At 48.9% G+C, this 25,482-nt stretch overlaps 3 protein-coding genes across 3 annotated transcripts; 1 reads left to right on the plus strand and 2 right to left on the minus strand.

The window, feature by feature from the left end:
• Positions 1 to 2,432: 2,432 nt before the first annotated feature.
• Positions 2,433 to 3,368, minus strand: LOC311216146 (olfactory receptor 14J1-like; the record flags this gene model as incomplete). The annotated part of the gene is made up of 1 exon (XM_084297691.1): positions 2,433 to 3,368. One exon carries the CDS (start codon positions 3,366 to 3,368, stop codon positions 2,433 to 2,435), a length of 936 nt encoding a protein of 311 aa, XP_084153817.1.
• An 8,816-nt stretch (positions 3,369 to 12,184) lies between these two features.
• On the plus strand, positions 12,185 to 13,099 carry LOC311216584 (olfactory receptor 14C36-like; the record flags this gene model as incomplete). The annotated part of the gene is made up of 1 exon (XM_084298117.1): positions 12,185 to 13,099. One exon carries the CDS (start codon positions 12,185 to 12,187, stop codon positions 13,097 to 13,099), a length of 915 nt encoding a protein of 304 aa, XP_084154243.1.
• An 8,283-nt stretch (positions 13,100 to 21,382) lies between these two features.
• On the minus strand, positions 21,383 to 22,318 carry LOC311216147 (olfactory receptor 14C36-like; the record flags this gene model as incomplete). The annotated part of the gene is made up of 1 exon (XM_084297692.1): positions 21,383 to 22,318. One exon carries the CDS (start codon positions 22,316 to 22,318, stop codon positions 21,383 to 21,385), a length of 936 nt encoding a protein of 311 aa, XP_084153818.1.
• Positions 22,319 to 25,482: the final 3,164 nt, after the last annotated feature.

Here is a 25,482-nt window from a genome sequence, read left to right on the forward strand (position 1 = left end):
TGTGCTCAGGTGGCCAAGAAGGCCAATGGCATCCTGGCTTGTATCAGGAACAGCGTGACCAGCAGGGCTAGGGAGGTGATCGTCCCCCTGTACTCAGCTCTGGTGAGGCCGCACCTCGAGCACTGTGTTCAGTTTTGGGCCCCTCGCTACAAGAAGGACATCGAGGTTCTTGAGCGGGTCCAGGGAAGGGTGACGAAGCTGGTGAGGGGCCTGGAGAACAAGTCCTACGAGGAGCGGCTGAGGGAGCTGGGCTTGTTCAGCCTGGAGAAGAGGAGGCTCAGGGGTGACCTTATCACTCTTTTTAGGTACCTCAAGGGAGGCTGTAGCGAGGTGGGGGTTGGCCTGTTCTCCCACGTGCCTGGTGACAGGACGAGGGGGAATGGGCTTAAGTTGAGCCAGGCGAGTTTTAGGTTAGATGTTAGGAAGAACTTCTTCACTGAAAGGGTTGTTAGACATTGGAACAGGCTGCCCAGGGAAGTGGTGGAGTCACCATCCCTGGAAGTCTTCAAAAGACGTTTAGATGTAGAGCTTAGGGATATGGTTTAGTGGAGGGCTGTTAGCGTTAGGTTGGAGGTTGGACTCGATGACCTTGAGGTCTCTTCCAACCTAGAAATTCTGTGATTCTGTGATTCTGTGATCAACAACACCAGTAGTGGAAGCCTTCTCATCCACAGTTGGAACAGCTCCAGTCCAGGGAACATCAGCAAGGAAACGATGAATAATTGGGATGGCTGGGCACCATACCTTCCTCAAACAACACTGGAACCACAAGAACTCAACATTTTAGGTTGTGTTAATGTACCAGCCTGTATAAGGTTTAACTATATGGGTAGTAACCTCACAGCAATCAATGTCACACCTGGACTAGGAATATACCGCAATGAATCAATGTGGTGCAACTACACTTCTCCTAATGTGTCTAGATCCTCAAATGTCCTGCTAGCACTGCCACCCGGCGTGTTTCTCGTCTGTGGTGACAGGGCATGGCAGGGTATTCCATCACATATCAAAGGGGGACCACGTATCTTTGGTCAGTTAACCTTATTTAACACCTAATACATTAATGATACTAAATATTACAAAGCACCATAGGCGCGCTAAACAATTTGTTCAGCATTATCAGGAGAATTGCAAAGACAATCTAGATTTCTGGCAAGCTGATAAAGTCATCACTGCTTCGTTTTTCGCACCTGGTGTTGCTGTTGCTCAAGCGCTAACAACGCTTAACAAATTAGGATGCTGGCTTGCTAAGCAAACCAATGCAACCTCTGTGGCATTGAGTGCATTATTAACTGACACTGACTCTGTTAGACATGCAACACTGCAGAACAGGGCCACAATAGATTTCCTATTGTTAGCACAAAGTCATGGGTGTGACGAATTTGAAGGCATGTGTTGTATGAACTTAAGTGAAAATTCTCAGTCGATTCACCAACAATTATCCAAACTCAAGGAGCTCAAAGACAAGTTAAAAACTGGCACGTGGGGGCTGGAATCATGGTTGTAAAGCCTGGGAATAGGGGGATGGTTGAGAAAACTTATAAGAGGAGCGCTTGTAGTGCTGATTATGGTAATTGTGATTCTGTTAGTTGTACCATGCCTATTTCAATGCTTATAAAAAATGCTTTTATGCTCAGTGCAATTGTCTTGGCTCACAGAAACAAAAAAGGGGGAATTATGGGAGCTCAGTTTGGAAGCCTGTGGAATCTGCTAGACACAGAAATAAAGTAGCTAGTAGAAAAATGCAAGATAAGGTACAAGACAAGTTGCACAAGGTCAAAGAAGAAGTAACAATTGAGGAGTTGAGAAAACAACCAGCACAAGCGATCAGCATGGCAACAAATCAACGAGCAGAGTAAGAGCGTGGTAGTCGCGTGAACACCAGTATAGCCACCAATGAGTGAGCTTGCCTGGTAGCATACCTGGCACATGCAAAGATGCTAAGGGTATAAATGCAAGAATGTATACTCAATAAACGCTTCAGTTGCACACCAGCCTTGAGTCATGTGATAAATTCCCTTCAGCAGAGCCCAGCAGGCAGTGAGGTGCAGCCCGAGGGCCACCGGGACTGCTCCTCCATTTGGCAGCGGGGCTCTTGTTCCTGAGCACCTCCTGCGTGCTGGGGCTGCCCCCCCAGCTCCAGAGGAGATGGGAAGAGACAGCAGATGAGACCAATGGAGTTCTCATGACTTTTTGTTGTCCGTACCTACACAGGAAAACTTGTTCTAAAGGTACAGGAAACTAGTTGGTCAAAATGCATGAAATATTTGCAGGCAGGAGCCTAAGGAAAACATTATACATGTATATATATAAAGCACAAGTTTCAGAAAACAATGAAGTAAAAAAAAATACAAAAAAAAAAAAAAAAGAAGCTTGTCCTAATATTTTCTGAGATATTATGAGAGTATAGTAATGATGGGATGATGGAACTATTATTGTTTATAAAGTAGCAGGTATCCAAAGAGTTTCCTCACTACATTCCTTAGTTCCTGATTCCTCATGCTGTAGATGAGGGGGTTCAATGTTGGAGGAATCACCGAATACAGAAATGACATCACCAGGTCCAAAGATGGGAAGGAAATGGAGGAGGGCTTCAGGTAGGCAAACATGGCAGTGCTGGAAAACATGGAGACAATGGCCAGGTGAGGCAGGCAAGTGGCAAAGGCTTTGTGCTGGCCCTGCTCAGAGGGCATCCTCAGCACAGCTCTGAAGATCTGCACGTAGGATAACATGATGAAAACAAAGCAACCAAAGCCCAAAGAAAAGCTAAACACAAGTGCCCCAACTTCCCTCAGGTAGGCATCTGAACAGAAGAGCTTGAGGATGTGGGGGATTTCACAGAAGAACTGGTCTACAGCATTGCCGTGGCAGAGGGGCAGGGAAAATGTAGTGGCCGTGTGCAGGACAGCATTGAGAAAGCCACTGCCCCAGGCAGCTGCTGCCATCTGGGCACAAGCTCTGCTGCCCACGAGGCTCCCGTAGTGCAGGGGCTTGCAGATGGCAATGTAGCGGTCATAGGCCATGATGGTGAGAAGGAAATATTCTGATGACATCAACAAGACAAAGAGAAATACCTGTGCAGCACATCCTTGATAGGAGATGGCCCTGTTGTCCCAGAGGGCATTGGCCATGGCTTTGGGCAGAGTGGTGGAGATGCAGCCCATGTCGAGGAGGGCGAGGTTGAGGAGGAAGAAGTACATGGGGGTGTGGAGGCGGTGGTCGCAGGCTATGGCACTGAGGATGAGGCCGTTGCCCAGGAGGGCAGCCAGGTAGATGCCCAGGAAGAGCACGAAGAGCAGGAGCTGCAGCTCGCGTGTGTCTGCGAATGCCAGCAGGAGGAACTCGCTGACAGAGCTGACATTGGGCATTTCCTGCCCTTCATCAAGGACACTGAAAAAAAGGAAATATACGGACTGTTAGGGGAAATTTCCCCGAACAATACTCATTTCTTTTCTCATTAGAGCCTTCGTATTATCTTTCTTTCAAGGTGACCTTTGTGTGTCTCCCTGGTTGTAGCCCTGCTTTGTGCTTGCTGAATGTCCTGTACACAGCACACAGCCACACAGCTCCACAGCAGTGGTAAATGCCATTGATACGGGCAAAAACCTCAGCCAGAAGTCACTTCCAGGAGGGCTGCTCTGTCCATCCCCTGCTGCCCAGCTGCTGGCTGCTTACAGCACTCAGCTGGGGGATGGATGCAGACAGAGGTTGTGCTGAAAAACCACATCCCCTTGTCTGCAGGTCCTAAAGAACAGCTCAGAAAAGCCCTGGTGCAGTCTGTAAGCAGAGAGAAGGGATATTCGCAGGTTCGTCACTAAACTGTTTATGTCTCAGTTCAATGCAATAAGAAGCTCAGTCACCAGTGCAAATCCAACTACCACATTAACATCGAGCCTGCCCCAAAATCAGAGCAGGAAGAGGCAGGCAGAGAGTGCCGAAAGTGCTTTCTCTTTGCAGGCAGCCTCTCCCTTGCCCTTCCCGTGCCCAAGCCCCTGGGCTCCCCGGGCAGGCTGAGTGCAGGGACCCTGCTCTGCACCACAGCCGTGGGAAGTCCTTCCTGCACCCCCAGCTTCTCCTTCCTCCAGGACCAAAAGCTGCATTGCCCTCCAGCCAGAGACTTACCGGGTTCAGGGCTGGGAAATGTTCTCCCCCAGTGATCTCTGTGCATCCTGCCACTTCTGCCTGCCTTTAAGCACTCTGTCTCTGCTGCGCTGTGCAGAGGAGCTGCTCCTGGGCACAGCTGTCTCTCTGTACCAGGGCCCTCTTGCCACGAGCTCTCTCTGTCCCACGAGCCCGGCCCAGCTCAGCAGCACAGCACCAGCCCAAGGCACTGCAATCACCCCTCTGGGGGCTTTGCTGTTGAGCCCACGAACCTCAGGCACTCCGAGACAACTGAAGACATCTCTTCAGAAGTCCAAGTCAGAGGCAAGTTTCCCGCAGTGTCCCCCTGAGGGCCAGCACTGACACAGCCTCCCTTGGAGCTCATTAGAGCAGAACCCTGGAGGCAGTGAGGACAAGGAGACAAAGGCAATGTGAAGGTGATAGTGATGTGTAGAAAAACTGGATGTGTGTCACCAAGCACAAGGGTCAGGCCTTGTTCCGTGGCCCATAGGAAGGGAGATCCTTTCCCTTGACAGGTTGCTCAGGGCTCTTTTAGGGCAGTAGGAGTTGGGGATGTGCATGTCCAAGTGCAGGAGAATGGTACGACCCCTGCCTGCTTCATGGTTGAGGGCGAGGAGGCAATGAGGCCCTGGTGCTTTAACGATCAGCCGTCTCCTCATAGGCCTCAGTGGCAGAGACAACAGCCATAGCCATGGACACAAAGACCTGGGTCCTGTTGGGAGTTTCAGCCTTTCCACAGCCCTCTATCCTGTCTAAACATGGCTTTCCTAGAGACTCCAATACATCCACATCATTCACTGCTGGCTGCAGACCCTTGTCCGTGTGGTGTCACACCAAGTCTGAGCTGAGTCTGGGAACTCAGATCTTCTTGGTGGCCATGTTCCTCATAGGGAAGCTCTGTAGGAAGCTGCCCTGGTTCCTGCTCAGCAGGCACCACAGCACATATGACATCCCTCGTGGTTCCCCAGCCCTCCTCCTGCTGGATACTGCTCACTCAGCAGGGTCCCAGTCTGCCCTGATGTGTAGGGTTTCTCTCCCTCTGGTACAGGACTGGGCTCTTCTCCATGTTAAAGTCAAAAGTTTTCTGAAGTCAAAATCCTGCAGATTCTCAAGGTTCACCCACAGTGATGCTCCATTCTATCAGCTGTTAATGTCAGCAGGTTGACAGTTCAACCTTCCTGTGCTTGTGTTATCTCTGACCAGGCAGCAGCAGCAGCAAGAGTTGCAGGGATATTTGGATAATTCAGGAGTAACCAGCTGAATGGAATTGCAGCATAGAATCATGGGAGAGTAGGTGATGGAAGGCTGCCAGGTTCAACCGCTCCTGTGCTTCCTTCTCATGCTTGCTGTCAGTTTCTCTGGAGCTGTGTCCTGAATGTTATGGGGCTGTGCAGGTGAAAATTAGAAGGACCAAAGCCCAGCTGGAGCTCAATCCATCTATTACTGTCAAAGAAAATTAAAATATATATATATAAATAAAAATATATAATTAGTTTAAATGAAGGAGGATTAGGGAGAATCATAATGCTTTATTGGATTTTGAGGGGAAAACCCAGTGACAAGGGATTAGGTAAAGGCTGAGACACTTAATGCCTTCTTTGCCTCTGTTTCTAGCAGCAAGACCAGTTGTTCCCCTGGACATTTCTTCCTCCTCATAGCCAGTGCCATCCTTCCATTGCACACTTTGTGGCAGTTTTTTCTCTCCTGTTCTTTCCTACTACCACAGAAAGCTCCATGAGAGTGGAAACCACTCCTGAAGTAGGCATCCCAACCCAGCAGGCTCCTTGTGGCCTCTCAGCCAGCCAGACACAAGTCACCTCAGCAGCAGCTTCCAAGCCAGGGGCCTGCTGCTGGCCTTGCAGCTTCTTGGCTAGACACAGCCAAGCCTTGTGCCTGCTGCTGCCCAGTCATGGACTCAAGCAGAAGGGACAGCACAACCCATATGGGGGCCTTCACACAGAGACACACACACACACACACACACACGGACAATTTCTAGGTTGGAAGAGACCTCTAGATCATTGAGTCCAACCTCTCACTTCTTTCTGTCTGGGTCCTCCTGGCTCTGGAGGCAGAGGGGATCCCCCAGTCAGCATGCCAAGCAGGTGCCTTCTGCTGGCCTAGCAGGGCCACTGCCAGATGTCAGCCCAAAAGTGCAGATCCCAGGAAGAAGGCAAGGGTGACCTGCCACCTCCAGACACAAGTGACCTCACAGTCCCTTTCTGTGACACGTTCTTCCTGCTGCCCTATCAAGTGCAGAGACAGAAGTGACCTCACAGTCACTGCCACAGTCACATTCCTGCTGCTGGGGCACGAGATCCTGAGGCAGAGCTGAGCTTTCTCTAGCCCCCTTGGTTTCTCTTTTTACTTTCTGTGTTAGAGATTATGCAAAGTTTTAGTGGGATTGTTTGGTGTTCTGCTTGTGCTGTCACGTCTGTGGTTGAGGTATGGACAAGCTCTGTGGTTTACGGGTGTTTTACCTCTGCCAAGGAGTTTAGAGTTAAATAAAGCATTTTAATGTTAGTGTCAAGGGAAGGGATTACGATTATCAAGAGAGAAAATTGATTCCTTTCAGAGTGTTGCAGTAGCATTTAGGTTTAAGCGTTAAAATTAGTGGCTCGAGTAAGGTAAGGACCATATGTGACTTTTTTAAGTCAGTGTTACTGCACTACCGGCATTGCATGAATGCTCTTACCTCTATGAAATCATTAATTTCTTCTGGCCATGCTCCTACTTCCACCCCAAAATCTCACATGTCTCTTGTCCAGGCTGCTCCTGACCTCCCCATATCTTGTTGGGATCAGCTTTCTGATGACATTTAACATCTCAGTGTATCTGTCTCACCTCTGTTGGCTCCTCCATTCCTGAGAATGAAGCAGCGTTGTACTCAGGAGGGAAAAGGGCACAAAGGTCTTTAGGCGCATCCTGCACAATGTGCCCATCAGCTCTGCACCTACACAAAATCATGCTTCCGACCTACATGTTTTTTTTTTTTTCCCAAATGGCTTCTGTGGATCCAGGGTTACTTTTCCCAAGCCTTCATGCATGTTTCAGTTTCAGATGTGGAGGTATGGGAAAAGGAAAGCAATGCATGAATGGAACTGAGCTTGGCAAGGGATGCAAAGAATAACAGGAATAGATTCTATAGATACATTGCTCAGATATGAAAGGCCAAGGAGACTGTACCCCATCTGATGTATGAGAAGGGTGTACTGGTAATGACAGACATGGAGAAGGCTGAGGTACTCAGCAGCATCTTTGCCTCAGTCTTCCCTGCCAGTCAGGCTTCCCAAGTCTTTCATTTCTCTGAACCCATGGATGGAGGCTGAGGGGCCAAGTCCCACCCGCTGTAAGTGAAGAGCAGGTTTGAGTCCACCTGAAGGAACTAAACACATGCAAGTCTATGGCGCCTGATGACATGCAACCCAGGGTCCTGAGGGAACTGCCTGATGTAGTTGTCAAGCCTCTCTCCATCATATTTGAAGAGTTCTGGCAGTCAGGTGAACTCCCTGCTGGCTGGAAAAAGGAAAACATCACTCCCATTTTTAAAAAGGGTAGAAATGAGAACTCCTTCACAGCCATGTGCCTCCTGCAGGCCCAGCACATCCTGAGGCACGCCTGATCCCATTCCAGCATTCCCAGCCAGCTCCTCCTTGTGGCCTCGGATCTGATCACATACCTGTCACCTCACATGTCTCTTCCAATGCCATGGGACTGCTGCAGGACCTCACAGTCCCTGCCCTGCCCCAAGGGGACAAGAAGCTGAAGATAGGGATAGGAGTGGGGTTGAAGCTGAGATGTGCTGTGTGCATGGTGGAGGGCTTTGAGGGTTAGATGATCAGGTTAATGTTTAGGAAGTAGAGGTCACCCTCCAGGGTTAAGGGAATGGCAAGGACATCGAGGGATGGATTGGTGTTCTGCTCAAGGATCCTGCTCAAGGTTTAGGATAACGACAAGTTTTGAGGCTTTTAATTTAGATTTGATTTGAAGGCTAGATTTAAGGATGGCATTTTAATCCTTAGTTATGCTTAATCAGCTTTCTGTTTACCCTTCTTGTAGAAGATGCCTTTTACCTCTGCCTTTTCCAAATCCTGAGCAACGTCTCTCCTGTATCTGGCTTTTCCAAGGTCTTTGAGAGAGGTCTTATGGTGACATCTGCATCTCCACCAGCACCTCTCTTGCCCTTCCCACACCACCTCTAAGCAACCTGAGGACGGACAGGGAGGATGATGATGGTTTGGGAAAGGGCTTGGTTAAAATCTCTGAGGAGGAAGACCAAAAGTTCTTCTCAATAAAAGAGAAATTTTATTCATGCCTAAGAGTATGTCCTGTTCCTGTGTGGACTAATGTTATGATTGCTGTACAGTCACAAACAAACAAACAAACAAACAATAAATAAATAAATAAGATGCCGTACCAAATGCTTGAAGGAAATAAGATACTGATTTATTATTTATTTATTTATTTTTGACTTGCTGATTGTATTAGTAGCTTATGTTATGCACTGTTCTGCACTTCACATGGAGATATCATGGTGTCATAGGAAACAGTGACACTCATGAGGACAGAAGAGCAAGTGGATAAGGGCTTGAGCCTACCAACACAGGATGCACGCACATGAAAACTGTATGCGAGGGAAGAGGTAGATTGGATCCAAAATGTAGATTATGAAATCAAAGACCATGAATATCACCGTGGCGCTGCAGGACAGCTCCAGCAATGGGGCAAAACCACTCAAGAGGTGTCTACGACACAGGGGCCACAATGCTAGAGCTGGGAGGAGGAGAAAGAATTCCTGTACATGAGAGAAATTCCCCTGGTTCGGGTACAGCTGTCTTCTGGAGTCAGGCCTTCCACTTCTTGAGCCTTGCAGAGAACAGGGATGGCATACAGCCCAGGGCTGACCGTAGGGCATGGCCCCCAGCAGGAAGCACTGCGGTCATGCAGAAGGTGCAGCTGAGAGTGCTGCCACCTCTGTGAGCAAAGGGGGTGCTGTCCCCAGCCAGGAAGCTGGCCAGCATCTGGCGCAGGGTGCTGGAGCTGTGCAAGGAGGACAAACCTCCCCCAGGAAGAAGGCGACGAGCATCTGTGTTGCGAGGACATTTGTTGTCGACGGAAGGAAGACACAGACGCTCAATATGAGTTATCAGTGAACTTCGATTTATTGGATAGCTCAGTCGTCTTTTATCTAATTCAATATAATTAGCTCATACATATTGCAAAAGCTAAGCTCATGATTGGTTAGTGCATTTCTCTATTTTATCAGCTAGTTTCTCACTCCCATCAACTGAAATAACACAGTTAGTACTTTCCCAGACCACCAACAGATATCATGTCCTTGTACCTGAAACCTCCCTGAAACCTCCCAGATTTTACATACTTTCTCAGACTCATTTACGCACTTTCTCAGACTCATATGAGCTGCGTTCGATACTTTGTTAGCTCGCGACCTCCTAGTTGCTCAACATTCACATGACCTACTTCACTTAAACATTCCTCCACACATCTGCAGGTGTTTGGTGTCAGGCACCAGCATAGTGATGAGGGTGTTCCACATCCCAGTCACCGTGCTGGACAATTAACAGGGGAAGAAGATATTTGTGTATGGGTAGAGGATCTCCCAGATGGACAGCTAGGGAAACTCAATGAATGGTGTCTTAGTGCCCTATTTCCTTCATGGAAACCTTTTACAGCATTCTGGTCCCCCCTCTTTTGTTAGAACATGTTCGGAGGGGTGAAATGATCCCTGCCTGTCATGGCTGATGTGTCCTGCAATACACTGGGAACAGAATAGGGGTTAAGGGAGGGAAACATTTGTACTCATGTTTGACAACCACAGTCCAACAGCACAAATCACACTTAAAAATCAGTCTCTGACATCTACAGAAGAGAAGCAGTCAGTGATGCCTTCAGTCTTCTTCAACCACTACACCCCAGCAGAGACCCTGCTGCCTTGGGGAGCTGTCAGCCCTGAGGCCTTGGGGACACCTCGAGGGAGCCCAAGGGCACAGAGCAAGCGATGCCATGGTCGGGTGCTGTGCTGCTGAGCTGGGCCGGGCTCCTGGGCACAAGGGCAGCTCCTGGCAAGAGGCAGTGCTGCAGAGAGAGAGCTGTGCCCAGGAGCAGCTCCTCTGCACAGCGCAGCAGGGCTGGGGGCTCTGACCGCAGCTGGCACACAGACAGGAGAGAAGGAGAGAGGGCTTGGAGGCACTGAGGAGCACAACAACAGAGGGCAGCGTGTGGCAGGACACATCTGCAGGCTCCTGACACCGTGAGGCTCTGGCAGCAGGGCCATGCAGGTGGGGTTGCCAGAGGGGTCTTCTACAGCTGGCACATCCGATGGCTGATAGCATCTGGTAGGGTGGGTCTCTCTGTTTCTGCAGTGCTTTAGATAATGGCATTTTGAGGGGCAATTCAGGAGGAAGATCGAAGCTTGGCATATGTGAAGGGGAAGACTTTTTCTGCAGTCTGTGCTTGCAGACTCCTGCAGTGGACAGGAGGCAGGTTTCATTTTCAAGATTGTACAGGAGACTGAGACTGCTGGAGCATTGCATTGAGAAACCAGTAACTCGGTGATCAAATTTGTAAAGTACCTTCCCAAACATCATCTCATGGACTGCACCAGCATCATCATAATGTGGCACTCTCAGGTTTTATCCTAGCTGATTTTTACGAGCTGTAAGCCACCCGATGCCCAGTGCTGGGAGACATCCCTGTCTTTCGGAGGTCTCTGCTGGCTTGAAGTGAGCACAGATCATTTGCAAAGAGCAGGAGTTGTGTCCTCTGCAGGCAGAGCTGCAGCACAGGAGGGTCTGCTGAGTGTCCGTCTGTCCCTCCCTGGCCTTGCCTCCCCTGGCAGCAGCACTCTGGCATTCCTCCTGGCTTCTCCAGCTGGCCATGCTGCTGCTGGTCTTGTTCCCAGGCTGGCTGGGGATGGGGGTTTCACATGTCCATGGGGTGAGCCCTTGGTGTGCTTGTGGGACGTGGAGTACAGGGACAGGGTGAGGGGTGTGGAGATGGGCACTTTGAGCCTGGATTCCTTTGCTCTCAGCAGTATTCAGGTTCTTTTCAGATCAACCTCTGAGTAAAACTTTCCTGCAACACTCACATGGTGGCTGAGACCAGCACTGATGGACAGATTGTCTGTCCTCACTAAAGGACACTCTGCACTGTAGGGACAGTCTCTTTTTCTCTGAGCAGACACAAGGTTTCCCTTCAAGTGCAGGGCGAATGCACAGGATTTCTGTTTTAGAAAAACTCAGCAGTGTCCAGGTTCTGTAGGCACTGGAACAGGCACCACAGGGAAGTGGTCACAGCACTGAGGCTGTCAGAAGTCAAACATCTGGGCAACTCAGCCATATAGACTGATTTTTGGGTGGTCATGTACAAATTCAGGGGTGGGATCTGATGATCCTTGTGGAACACTTCCAAGTCAGGATATTCTATGATTCTATGACTCTAGGGACATAGAAGCAGAATTGCACTGTAGCTCAAAGACCGGCCAACACAGGGCAGCTGAGACCAGAACTGATGGATTGACTGGCTCTCCTCTCTGAAGGGCACTCTGCTCTAAAATGCAGTATCTGTGACTCTGGAGATCTACAAGGTTTCACTTGGAGTGCAGCTGAATGCCCAGGATTTATGCATTAGAAGGACTCCTCAGATGTGGTGGAGCAGCTGAACAAAGAGTACAAATCAAATAACAAATAAACAAATAAATACATAAATCTCCATGTGTCTGCTCTGTGATGAACTTTGAGCAAAACTGGGGAAATCTGATATGAACTGAAGTGAATGTGAGACTACACCATGTTCCTACCATGTTGCTGCCTTGAGCTGTAGTGCAGGACTGATTCTTCCATTGCCCACAGAAGAGCACTCTTCTCCCAGACAGACTCAGTATCAGCTGGAAGTCATTAAAGGGAACTTCAAAATAACTGCCTGCAAGTGGAAAATCTTTTTGATGGTTTTAAATGAGAAAATTGAATTTTTCTCTGATAAGTCTGCTGTACATTATTACTATTCTTTCTCTTTGTGCAGGACCACTTCAAAGAAATAACAGATGTCCAACAGCAGCTCAGTCACTGAGTTCCTGCTGCTGGCATTCGCAGACACGCGCGAGCTGCAGCTCCTACACTTCGCGCTCTTCCTGGGCATCTACCTGGCTTCCCTTCTGGGCAACGGCCTCATCCTCAGCGCCGTAGCCTGCCACCACCGCCTGCACACCCCCATGTACTTCTTCCTCCTCAACCTCGCCCTCCTCGATGTGGGCTGCATCTCCACCACTCTGCCCAAAGCCATGGCCAATGCCCTCTGGGACACCAGGGCCATCTCCTATAAAGCATGTGCTGCCCAACTCTTTCTCTTTGCTTTCTTTGTAGTAGCTGAGTATTGCCTCCTCACTGTCATGGCCTATGACCGCTACGTTGCCATCTGCAAGCCCCTGCACTACGGGAGCCTGCTGGGCAGCACAGCTTGTGCCCAGATGGCAGCAGCTGCCTGGGGCAGTGGATTTCTCAATGCTGTCCTGCACACGGCCACTACATTTTCCCTGCCCCTCTGCCACGGCAGTACTTTGGACCAGTTCTTCTGTGAAATCCCCCAGATCCTCAAGCTTTCCTGCTCAGACTACTACCTCAGGGAAGTTGGGGCACTTGTGTTTAGTTTTTCTTCAGCCTTTGGTTGTTTTGTTTTCATTGTGTTGTCCTATGTTCAGATCTTCAGGGCAGTGCTGAGGATGCCCTTTGAGCAGGGCAGGCACAAAGCCTTTTCCACGTGCCTCCCTCACCTGGCCGTGGTCTCCCTCTTTGTCAGCACTGCCATGTTTGCCTACCTGAAGCCTAAATCAATCTCTTCCCCATCCCTGGACTTGGTGGTAGCATTTCTATACTCTGTGGTGCCTCCAGTATTGAATCCTCTCATCTACAGTATGAGGAACCAGGAGCTCAAGGAAGCCTTGTGGAGATTGATGACTTAATGTGTTTCAGGAGAATAAGTGGTCAGTCTGCTTCTGCAGATGAGTCATAATGTCACTTATTGGAACAGCCCATATTCTGTTCCTTTGTGTTTGTGTGTTTGTGTGCATTTTATTAACAGATTTCCTTAGTTTTAGTTCAGTTAATGTTACCCACTAAAATGATATTGGTCATCCCAATTCAACTTCAATATGTATTTTCATGTCTAGCTCAGTGACTATACACAAAGAGCCCGTCTGTCTGTGAACTTCAGGAAGGAGCCTGCACTGCCTGGTCTGACGTGCTTCCTCTGAGACCTGGCCTAGTTCTGCAGGGGCAGTGCCCGTGTGCAAGGGTGCAGAGGAAGAGAGTCCAATCCCAGCAGCACGGCCAGGGAGCACCAGTATTTGGGGCCTACCTGGCTGCCCTCTGGGACACCAGGGCCATCTCTTATCAAGGATGTGCTGCACAGGTCTTCTTTTTTTTCTTCTTGGTTGGAGCAGAGTATTCCCTTCTCACCGTCTTGGCCTACGACCGCTACGTTGCCATCTGCAAGCCCCTGCACTACGGGAGCCTCCTGGGCAGCAGAGCTTGTGCCCAGATGGCAGCAGCTGCCTGGGGCAGTGGCTTTCTCAATGCTGTCCTGCACACGGCCAAAACATTTTCCCTGCCCTTCTGCCAAGGCAATGCTGTGGACCAGTTCTTCTGTGAAATCCCCCACATCCTCAAGCTCTCCTGCTCAGACTACTACCTCAGGGAAGTTGGGTTTATTGCATTTAGCTTTTGTTTAGGTGTTTCTTGCTTTGTTTTCATTGCGCTGTCCTATGTGCAGATCTTCAGGGCTGTGCTGAGGATGCCCTCTGAGCAGGGCAGGCACAAAGCCTTTTCCACGTGCCTCTCTCACCTGGCCGTGGTCTCCCTGTTTGTCAGCACGATCATGTTTGCCTACCTGAAGCCCAACTCAATCTCTTCCCCATCCCTGGATCTGCTGGTGTCACTTCTGTACTCCATGTTATCTCCAGCAGTGAACCCCCTCATTTACAGCATGAGGAACCAGGAGCTCAAGGATGCACTGAGGAAATTGTTTGAATACATATTTCTTAAGAAACAATAGTGTGCCTTTACATTCTGAGTTTATTTCAGAAACAGTTAGGAAAGTAATTTGGTGTTATTTTTCTTGATAAATATGTTCTTCAAGTTGTGGAGTGGATTTAATTAATGTCATTGTTAGCCTCCTACCTGTTCATTTATCTCCTTGCTTTTCCTAATCGTCTCATGTGTATCTAAAGCCAGGCTTTCTGTGTAGCTATAGACAATAAAGAAACAAGCAGAAATTCATAGGTCTCAGCTGCAGTGTATTCCTATCTCCTGTGAACTACCAAAGAAACTATTAAAAAAAAAATAGCAAAAGCTATTTGTGACAGTGATGCTTGACAACTTCCTTGAAACAGGGCCTCAATAGATATAGCTGATTTTTAGGAGGACAGACATTTTCATAATGGGAGCTCAGCTTTCCCCTCTCCTTCCATTTTCCACCTTCTATTGCTGAGTGTGACATCATATGATATGGAATATCTCTGTGGCTGGTTTAGGTCAGCTGCCCTAGTGATATCCCTTCCCTGTCTCTTGCACACCCACAGCCTGCTGGCTCTTTGGGGAGGGGGGACTAGAGGGATCCCTGATGCTGTGAAAGCATTGCTCAGCAGTAGACAAAACAGAACCGTGATACCAGTGCTGTTCTAGCTACTCAAGCAGAGCACAGCACTGGGTGGGCTTCTACAGGAAAAGGTAACTCTGTCCCAGACAGAACCAGTGCAGGACCACACACCGGACAAGAAGGCTCCTTCTGAGCTCTGTGGGGAGTCAGGAAGATCCTAATAAGCACCAGGATGATGAAGGAAGCCCAAAGGCCCTTCTGAAGGTTGACTTATTCCCACCTGGGAGGCAGTGCTGGGCAGTGGGAAGGGTTATGAGAAAGACATGCGAGAAGGCCGTGAGAAACAAGGAAATATCACTGCCATTAACCCAGGCCTGCAAAAAATCACTCTCTGGCCTCCTCTGTCAGGCCAGCGTGAGCCCAGGAGACAGCAGTGAATGGAGCCCACGGACCAAAAGCCTGTCTGAGGTGGGCTGACCAGAGCTCAAGTGCTCAATCTGCTGTGAGCAGGCAGAGGAGAGCTCTGCAGCCCCAGGGCACGCAGCAGCCCCAGCAAAGGAGCCTGGCGAGTGACTCCTTGCAGCCCTGGGGCAATGGCAGTGACCCCATGAGCTGGGTCTGCCTCCCAGCCTGCCCAGCATGGCCCTGCAGAGTGCCCCCATGCCCCAGGCACCACAGCCCACTCACTCTGCAGAGCAGCACCTCTGGTTGTCATGTCAGAGATCTCAAATTTTGACTAAACTCATACCTCATAGGTGTTTTTAGTTTTCTCCATAGGGGTGGCTACTGCCTCCAAGATGCCTGAGAGGAGGTAAATCCTGCACGAAGGCCTGCAAAATGTTACTCTGGATCCATAGGAGTCATTCTGGAACCAATGCTTCTTCATAAGATGTACGCTTTTGTGGAGGTGTGGAGTGGATGGGAACGTGCAGGATGCTCCTACAGAACTTTGTGCCCTTTTCCCTACCGACTACAACACCACTTCTGTCTCAGGAACAGAGTAGCCAACAGAGTGAGACAGATACTGTGAGATTATGAAAGCCAACAGAAAGCTGATCCCAATAAGAAAACCAATATGAGGATGACAGGAGAAGCCTGGCCAAGAGGGAAGTGAGATTTAGGGGAGGGAAGAGGAGCTTGGGAAGCAGAAATTAACGATTTTGTAGAGGTAAGAGGTTTCATGCAATATTGATGGTGCTTTAAAACTGGCTTAAAACAGTCATGTAAAACCCTTACCCTGTTTTGACCAGTAACCCTAATCCCAAAACCTGAATGTTGCTCCAACACCTTGACAGAAATCCCCTGCAGTAATACCTGACCTCAGAGTATCCCTTCAAGCAGAACTCAGCCCATAGCCCCTTTCCTTACCTTTACTCTCTTGCTCATCCTAATCCCTTCCCTTAACACTAGCATTAAAACACTTTATTTAACCCTAGACGACTTCTTGGCAGACCTAAAGAAAACCATAAACCACGAAGCTTGTCCATACCCCAGCCACAGACCTGACAACCGATGCAGAACACCAAATCCTCCCAACAAACCGTTGCTTAAACTCTAACACAGATAGGTGAGCCCTAGTTCAAGGCCAGTTGGCAGGTGACTTTGGGCAACCTAATCTAATGGAAATTGTCCCTGTCCCTAGAAGAAGGTTTGACTAGACGATCACAGAATCACAGAATCATCTAGGATGGAAGAGACCTCCAAGATCACCTAGTCCAACCTCTGACCTAACACTAAGCAGTCCTCTACTAAAACATATCACTAAGCAGTACATCTAAACATCTTTTAAAGACCTCCAGGGATGGTGACTCCACCACTTCCCTGGGCAGCCCATTCCAATGCCTAACAACCCTCTCAGAAAAGAAGTTTTTCCTAATATCCAACCTAAACCTCCCCTGGCACGACTTTAGCACATTCCCCCTCATCCGGTCACTGGGCACGTGGGAGAACAGACCAACCCCCACCTCGCTACAGCCTCCTTTGAGGTAGCTGTAGAGAGCAAAAAGGTCACCCCTGATCCTTTTCTCCAGGCTGAACAATCCCAGCTCCCTCAGCTGCTCCTTGTAAGACTTGTTCTGGGTTACATGTACTTGGGTAGTATAAGGCACAATGCAATTCTTTTTGCCTTCTGCATCTACAGCACAGGAAGTAGGACTGCCCTACTCTATTGACTGGACAATAGAGTAGGGTAAAAAAAGTAAATGTCTTTACTTTTCATCCTGAGTTTTCTACAGAAGACCCAAGAGAGACAATGGATGACCAGGTACCTACTAATATTTAGTCTGAATTTCTCTGGTTCCAATGGTCATTTCAATTTTCTTTTCTTTTCTTTTCTTTTCTTTTCTTTTCTTTTCTTTTCTTTTCTTTTCTTTTCTTTTCTTTTCTTTTCTTTTCTTTTCTTTTCTTTTCTTTTCTTTTCTTTTCTTTTCTTTTCTTTTCTTTTCTTTTCTTTTCTTTTCTTTTCTTTTCTTTTCTTTTCTTTTCTTTTCTTTCCTTTCCTTTCCTTTTCTTTCCTTTTCTTTCCTTTTCTTTCCTTTTCTTTCCTTTTCTTTCCTTTTCTTTCCTTTTCTTTCCTTTTCTTTCCTTTTCCTTTCTTTTCCTTTCTTTTCCTTTCTTTTCCTTTCTTTTCTTTTCTTTTCTTTTCTTTTCTTTTCTTTTCTTTTCTTTTCTTTTCTTTTCTTTTCTTTTCTTTTCTTTTCTTTTCTTTTCTTTTCTTTTCTTTTCTTTTCTTTTCTTTTCTTTTCTTTTCTTTTCTTTTCCTTTCTTTTCCTTTCTTTTCCTTTCTTTTCCTTTCTTTTCCTTTCTTTTCCTTTCTTTTCCTTTCTTTTCCTTTCTTTTCCTTTCTTTTCCTTTCTTTTCCTTTCTTTTCCTTTCTTTTCCTTTCTTTTCCTTTCTTTTCCTTTCTTTTCCTTTCTTTTCTTTTCTTTTCTTTTCTTTTCTTTTCTTTTCTTTTCTTTTCTTTTCTTTTCTTTTCTTTTCTTTTCTTTTCTTTTCTTTTCTTTTCTTTTTTCTTTTCTTTTCTTTTCTTTTCTTTTCTTTTCTTTTCTTTTCTTTTCTTTTCTTTTCTTTTCTTTTCTTTTCTTTTCTTTTCTTTTCTTTTCTTTTCTTTTCAGTTTTATTCTATTTATTTTATTTTATCCCCCCCAAAAAAAAACGTGACTTGTTTTAGAAAGGGTTTCATGTGCTGGGCTGGGCTGCACTTACAGGGACAAAGACCACTGCTGGCAGTGAAGGTGTCAGACCTCCAGACTCTGCTCTTCCTCCCTATGGAGGTCTCCAAAGAAGTCACCCTGGATGAATAGCAATAGGAGAATGATACTCAAAACTGAAATGCAACAAAATTCAGCCTTTGAAACAAGAAAATATTTTTATTATGTGCTTTGTGAAATCTTTTCCCTTAACTATGTTGTGCAAGCTCTGCAATTAGCTGCACAAGGCGTGAAACCTTAAAGAAAACTATGGAAGAGATGTTAGGAATTTCTGCATTTTAATGAGTTCCATGGTGTATTGTAGCGCTTAGTCTATGAAGCTCAGGTACTGAGAGGAGAACGATGCAACTGCTAGAGAAAGTAAAGTCAGGAGGAAAAGCTGAAGTGACTTGGAGTATTAATGGGCCCCACTGAGGGCTGTTACTAACGAAGCCTCCCCAGGGATTAGTTAAGGTAGATAATTGTTGCAGACAAGCAAAGCACTGTGCTGAGAAAAGTCTTTGTTGGTTTTAGTGAAGCAGAAGAGCCAAGGCCTGACCCCAGCCACTGGAAGGGGAGATCCTTCACCGCCATGTCTGGCTCAAGGCTTTTCCTGGGGTCTGTGAGATGTGGTGGGCAGTGTGATGCCATGAGAAGAACACTGGTATGACACCTCTGAGCTGCTGCATAGGTTTGCAAGGAATCAATGAGGCCCCATTGCAATGGGTATAACATCTCTCCTCATAAGCTACTGCCAAGGGGAAAAACCTTCAAGGCTGTTGGGCCTTCCCTTTTTACCAGCACCCTCTGCCTTCTCTGCAGCCTTTCCAATACTGTCCCAGATATTGCCCTGTTTTCTTGAAGTCTGGAGACACACATCTCTGTTCACCACCTTGCTCTCATGCCTTACTTTCACCAATGTCTCGTCAGTCCTCCCCAGCTGTTCCTTGAAACACAAAGCCAGGGTCTGATCAGAGGGTGACCTCTGGCACCACAGCATGACCCTTTGAGGGATATATCTTACTCCTTGTGACCAGTGCCAGCCTTCCTGGAACACTTTGTGGCACTTTTTTCTCTCCTGCTCTTTCCTACTACCAAAGAAAGCTCCATCAGGGTGGAAACCCCTCCATCCCAACCCAGCAGGTTCCCTGCGGCCTCTCAGCCAACCAGACACAAGTCACCTCAGCAGCAGCTTCCAAGCCAGGGGCCTGCTGCTGGCCTTGCAGCTTCTTGGCTAGACACAGCCAAGCCTTGTGCCTCATAGTATCTGTCTCATAGTATCTGTCTCATAGTATCTGTCTCATATCTGTTGGCTACTCCTTTCTTGAGACTGACGTGGCACCTAAGTCAGGATGGAAAAGAACACAAAGGCTGTAGGTGAACCCTGCACAATGTGCCCAGCAGTTCTTGTACCACCCCAAAATTCTGTTTCCTGCCTCCAACTTTTGGATACAGAATGGCTTCTGTGCACCCAGGGTACCTTTTTCCAAACCCTCATGCATGGTTCAGTTTGCCCCAAGCATCTTGGAGGCAGTGGCCCCCTCTGTGTCGAAAACTGAAAGCAGTCCTAAAGGATGACTTCAGGCAAAAGCTGACACCTCTGACATGAAAACCCCTATCCAAGACCTCTTCCTCTATGGGGCATACCAGGTACTTAGAAAGAGCCGATCTCAGAAACTACATGCACAGCAAGTGCCTTCTGCTGCCCTACCATGGACACTGGCAGATGTGAGCCTAAAGGCACAGATCCCAGCCAGGAGTCAAGGGTGACCTGTCAGCTACTTCAGAATGCAGTCACCTCACAAGACGTTTAACAGCCATTTGCTTCCTGCTGGACTTAGTGTTTCTGACGCACCACTGAGCTTATAATACCACACCTACAAAACACCCCCTTTTTGCCCCAGACCCAGCCCCAGCCCCAGCTGGCGGTGCTGCTCTGCAGAGCGAGGGGGCTGTGGTGCCTGGTGCACAGGGGCACTCTGCAGGGCCGTGCTGGGCAGGCTGGGAGGCAGACCCAGCTCATGGGGTCACTGCCATTGCCCCAGGGCTGCAAGGAATCACTCCCCAGGCTCCTTTGCTGGGGCTGCTGTTTGCCGTGGGGCTGCAGAGCTCTCCTCTGCCTGCTCACACCAGATTGAGCACTTGAGCTCTGCTCAGTCCACCTCGGAGGAGATCCCCCCTTAGGAGGGAAGTGCTGCAGTGGAGGCCAGCTGTGCCACTGCCATGCCCACTGCCTGTCCCTGCCTGCAGTCCCAGCTCAGCCCCACAGCAGCACTGGCACCAAGGAGCAGCCGGGACTGACCCTACCAGCAGGGCCCAGCAGGAGAGGGCAGCAGTGGCAAGAGAGCAGCTCTGCATGCCCCAAGCGCTGGTGCTCCCTGGCCGTGCTGCTGGGATGGGACTCTTTTCCTCTGCACCCCTGCACACGGTCACTGATCCTGCAGTGCCAAGCCTGGTCTCAGAAGAAGGATGTCAGACAAAACAGGCAGTTAAATCTTAACTTCCTTAAGGTTATATTCACAGAGAGCATGGCTTCATAATCATAGAGTCTATGAGCTATATTCAACAGGTACATCCATTTCATTTTAATGGGTGTTCATTAGCTGAATTAATTTTATAAGAATATGCACAAACACAACCACAAAACAAAACAAAACAAAACAGGTATACTGGCTATTATGCCAATTATTTGTATTACAAGACATGTGCAGAAGCAGATCAAAAATTTCTTGCATCCAAGACACATCTAGTCATCTATTTCCACAAGGCATGCTCGAGCTCCTGGTTCCTCATGCTACAGAGGAGCATATGCTCTGCTGGAGGCACCACCGCGTACAGAACTGCCACCACCAGGTCCAGGGATGGGGAGGAGATGGAAGGGGGCTTCAGGCAGGCAACCATGACAGGCCTGAGGAAGATGGACGCCATGGCCAGGTGAGGGAGGCACGTGGAAAAGGCTTTGTGCTGGCCCTGCTATAGAGACGACAGGACTGTCACCTAGATCCACAAGGTCTAATCCAAATACACTGCTCCTAACCATGGCAGCTGGGATCTTGGCCCTGAGCCCCTCCTGGATGTTGGGGCTGCTCCCCCAGCTCGACAGAAGATGGGAAGAAAGGGATACTAAGACCAATGAATTTTTGCTGACATCTTTATTATCTTTATCTACCAAGGAAGTCCGGTTCTATATGTACATTAGATGATGTGGTCAAACCTAATACAAGAAGTAACATTCAGAATGGTAAGAATGAGATTATTAAAAACAAAATGAAATATTGTTCAAATACTAACAGAGAAAAATGATGTAAAAAATGTTGTGTCATTTTCCCAAATACCCTTTGATTTCTCTTGGGATTCTTATTAATGACAATGTTATGATAACACTAGTAATGATAAAAATGATATGATATAATGTGAATCAAAATATTTGCATATTATTAAGAATACATCTTCCAAACACATCATGGATGCTTAAGAAGAATGTATGGAAACAGTTTCCTCACTGCATCCTTGAGCTCCTGGTTCCTCATGCTGTAGGTAAGAGGGTTCAGAGCTGGAGGCACCACAGAATAGAGAAGTGCGACCACCAGGTCCAGGGATGGAGAGGAAATGGAGGGGGGCTTCAGGTTGGCAAACACGACAGTGCTGACAAACAGGGAGACCACGGCCAGGTGAGGGAGGCACGTGGAAAAGGCTTTGTGCCGGCCTTGTTCAGAGGGCATCCTCAGCACTGCCCTGAAGATCTGCACATAGGACATCACTACGAAGACGAAACAACAAAGGAGTAAAGAAACACTAAGCACAAGCGCCCGAACTTCCCTGAGAGAGGCATCTGAGCAGGAGAGCTTGAGGATCTGGGGGATCTCACAGAAGAACTGGTCCACAGCAGTGCCTTGGCAAAAGGGCAGGGAAAATGTGTTGGCCGTGTGCAGGACAGCATTGAGAAAGCCACTGCCCCAGGCAGCTGCTGCCATCTGGGCACAAACTCTGCTGCCCACGAGGCTCCCGTAGTGCAGGGGCTTGCAGATGGCAACGTAGCGGTCATAGGCCATGATGGTGAGAAGGGAATATTCTGCTCCAATCATAAAAACAAAACAGAAGACTTGTGCAGCACATCCTTGATAGGAGATGGCCCTGGTGTCCCAGAGGGCATTGGCCATGGCTTTGGGCAGAGTGGTGGAGATGCAGCCCAGGTCCAGGAGGGCAAGGTTGAGGAGGAAGAAGTACATGGGGGTGTGGAGGTGGTGGTGGCAGGCTACAGCGCTGAGGATGAGGCCGTTGCCCAGGAGGGCAGCCAGGTAGATGCCCAGGAAGAGCGCGAAGTGCAGGAGCTGCAGCTCACACGTGTCTGCGAATGCCAGCAGGAGGAACTCACTCACTGAGCTGCTGTTGGGCATTTTCTGACTCTGGACACAGCTGTCTGCTGAAGACGAGAAGGGAGAACAAAGTTAGAAGAGGCTTCTCTGAGGAAAACCTATTGCAAATTTAGGAGCACCACCCAGCCAAACCCCTGTCTATGCAGCTGAACCTTTCTGCATCTCTCTTGCTTGAGCTGCAGCTGGTGCTGGCTGAGAGTGGCACTGGGAGCAAGGGCTTCTGTGGGCTGCACAGGACTCCTTCCTGTTGTGCAGCAGGGGGAAGCAGGAACATGGGGGAAACTCTAGTTCAGTCCATTTCTAGATCAGGTCAATGGAATTTGCAGTGCTGTTTCAAACAATGCATCTCAATGCAGAACAGAGCTTCAGATGCCACTGCTGAACACTGCCATTCTCAGATGCCCTGTGTAACCCATCTGTGACCTTCAGGACTATCCCACACAGGTGTTTCCCTGAGAAGAAACTGAAGACAGTTGAGAGCAGAGAAGTCCCAGTCCCAGTGCAGATGGACAGAAGCCTCACCTTGTCAGTGGGTTGTGAGCAAGTTCTCAGCTCTTCCGTCCTAGCCAGAGGTGCCGAGGCTTCACTCCAGCCGCCCTGCATCCTTCTGGAGAGCAGCACGCAGCCCAGGAGGATGCCCCACAGACAGAGCTGGATATTCGCAATCTGGGGTGTCCCAATATCCAATCTGCATCCCCTGCAGTGTCTGACGGAGGCTTGGCCATCACACTCTTGGCTTACTAAGGGTAGCTAGGTTATTACACTCCAATGGCTTCTGCCAGACTTCCACACCTCGCACTGCAACCCAACAGGACTCTCAAAGCCTACTGCATTGCCCACTGCCCTCCCGGAAACAAGACCCAGCACAAGACCCTTCCAGGAGCTGCAGCTGCACGGCCCTGCAGCCAGACCCTTACCTTGTCAAGGGCTGTGCAGGTTTCTCCTGCAGGCAGCTCTCAGCATCCTCCCACTGCCAAGTGCCTCCAAGCCCTCTCTCCTTCTCTGCTCTCCCCATGCCAGCTGCAGTCAGAGTCCCCAGCCCTGCTGCGTTGTGCAGAGGAGCTGCTCCTGGGCACAGCTGTCTCTGTGCTTCGTGGGACTTTCTGAAATGTGTTTTCTTTGTCCCACGAGCCCAGCCCAGCTCAGCAGCACAGCACCAGACCAAGGCACTGCAATCACCCTTCTGGGGGCTTTGCTGATGAGCCCAAGAAACTCAGGCACTCAGAGACAATTGAAGACGTCTCTCCAGAAGTCCAAGTCAGAGGCAAGTTTCCTGCAGTGTCCCCCTGAGGGCCAGCACTGACACAGCCTCCCTTGGAGCTCGTTAGAGCAGAACACTGGAGGCAGTGAGGACAAGGAGACAAAGGCAATGTGAAGGTGACACTGATGTGCAGGAAAACTGGATGTGTGTCACCAAGCAAAAGGGCCAGGCCTTGACTCCCTACTCAAGGAAGAGAGATCCTTTCCTTTACAGGTTGCTCCGGGCTCTTTGTGGAGCAGTAGGAGATGGGGATGTGCATGGCCAAGTGCAGGAGAATGGTACGACCCCTGCCTGCTTCATGGTGGGGGTGAGGAGGCAATGAGGCCCTGGTGCATTAAGAATAAGCTGTCTCCTCATAGGCCTCAGTGACAGTGACAAGAGCCATCACCATGGACACAAAGACCTCAATCCTGTTGGGACTTTGAGTCTTGCCATTCTCATTGCTCCTCGCCACATGAGGATGTCCCAGTGACTCCCAGACCTGCACCTCTTTACTGGCTAGTTGTTGGCACTTGTTTGTGTGGTGTCTCAGGGGATCTGAGCTGAGTCTGATAACTCAGATCTTCTTGGTGGCCACGTTCCTCGTAAGGCAGCTCTGTAGGAAGCTGCCCTGGTTCCTCGTGAGCAGGCACCACTGCTCGTATGGTATCCCTCATGGTGCCCAAGCCCTCCTCCACCTCGCCACTGCACACTCAGCAGGGTCCCAGTCTGCCCTAATGCATGGGGTTACTCTTCCTCTGGTGCAGGACTGGGTCCTTCTCCTTGTAAACATCAAGAAGTTACTTTAGGCAAAATCCTGCAGTTTCTCAACATTCCCCCACACTGATGCTCCTTTCTGTCAGCCGTTCATATCTGCAGGCAGATGCTTCAACCTTTGTGTGACTGTGCTATCTCTGACAAGATAGTAGCATTACGAGCATTATGAACGTTTGGATAATACAGGAGTAACCAGCTGAATGGAACTGTATCACAGAGTCACAGAAAAACAGTGGGTGGAAGGCTGCCAGATTCTACTTTTTCTGTTCTTCATTCTCATGCATGCTGTCAGTTTGTCTGGAGCTGTGTCCTGAATGTTATGGGGCTGTGCAGGTCAAAGTCGAAAGGCCAAAGCCCAGCTGGAGCTCCATCTGTCTATTACTGTCAAAGACAATAAAGACTGCTTATAGAAATACTTTAAATAAAAGAGAATTAAGCAGAATCATCATCCTTCATTGGACATGGGGGAAATCTGGTGAAGATCTAGAGATAAGGTAAAGGCTGTGGTACTTAATATCTTCTTTACCCCTGACTCTAACAGGCAGACCAGTTGTTCCCCTGGATATTTCTTCCTCCTCATGGCCAGTGCCAAAGTTCCAGGGCACGCTTCGTGAGTGTTTCTCCTCTCCTTCTCTTTCCTAATGCCACAGAAAGCTCCATCAGGGTGGAAACCCTTCCTTAAGTAGGCATCCCAACCCAGCAGGCTCCTTGAGGCCTCTCAGCCAACCAGACACACCTCAGTGACATCTTCCAAGCCAGGGGCCTGCTGCTGGCCTTGCAGCTTCTTGGCTACACACAGCCAAGCCTTGTGCCTCCTGCTGCCCACTCATGGACTCAAGCAGAAGGGACAGGACAACTCATCTTGGGGCCTTCTTTCTGCCTGGGTCGTCCTGGGTCTGGAGGCAGAGGGGATCCCCCAGTCAGCATGCCAAGCAGGTGCCTTCTGCTGGCCTAGCAGGGCCACTGGCAGCTGTCAGCCCAAAAGTGCAGCTCCCAGGTCTATGTCAAGGCTGACCTGCCACCTCCAGGCACAAGTGACCTCACAGTCCCTTTCTGTGACACGTTCCTGCTGCTGCCCTATCACGTGCAGAGACAGAAGTGACCTCACAGTCACTGTCATGGACACATTCCTCCTGCTGGGGCAGAAGATCCTGAGGCAGAGCTTGCA

The sequence above is a fragment of the Netta rufina genome (genome assembly GCF_964035555.1).
Source record: "Netta rufina genome assembly, chromosome: 18".
Taxonomy (NCBI): Eukaryota; Metazoa; Chordata; class Aves; order Anseriformes; family Anatidae; genus Netta; species Netta rufina.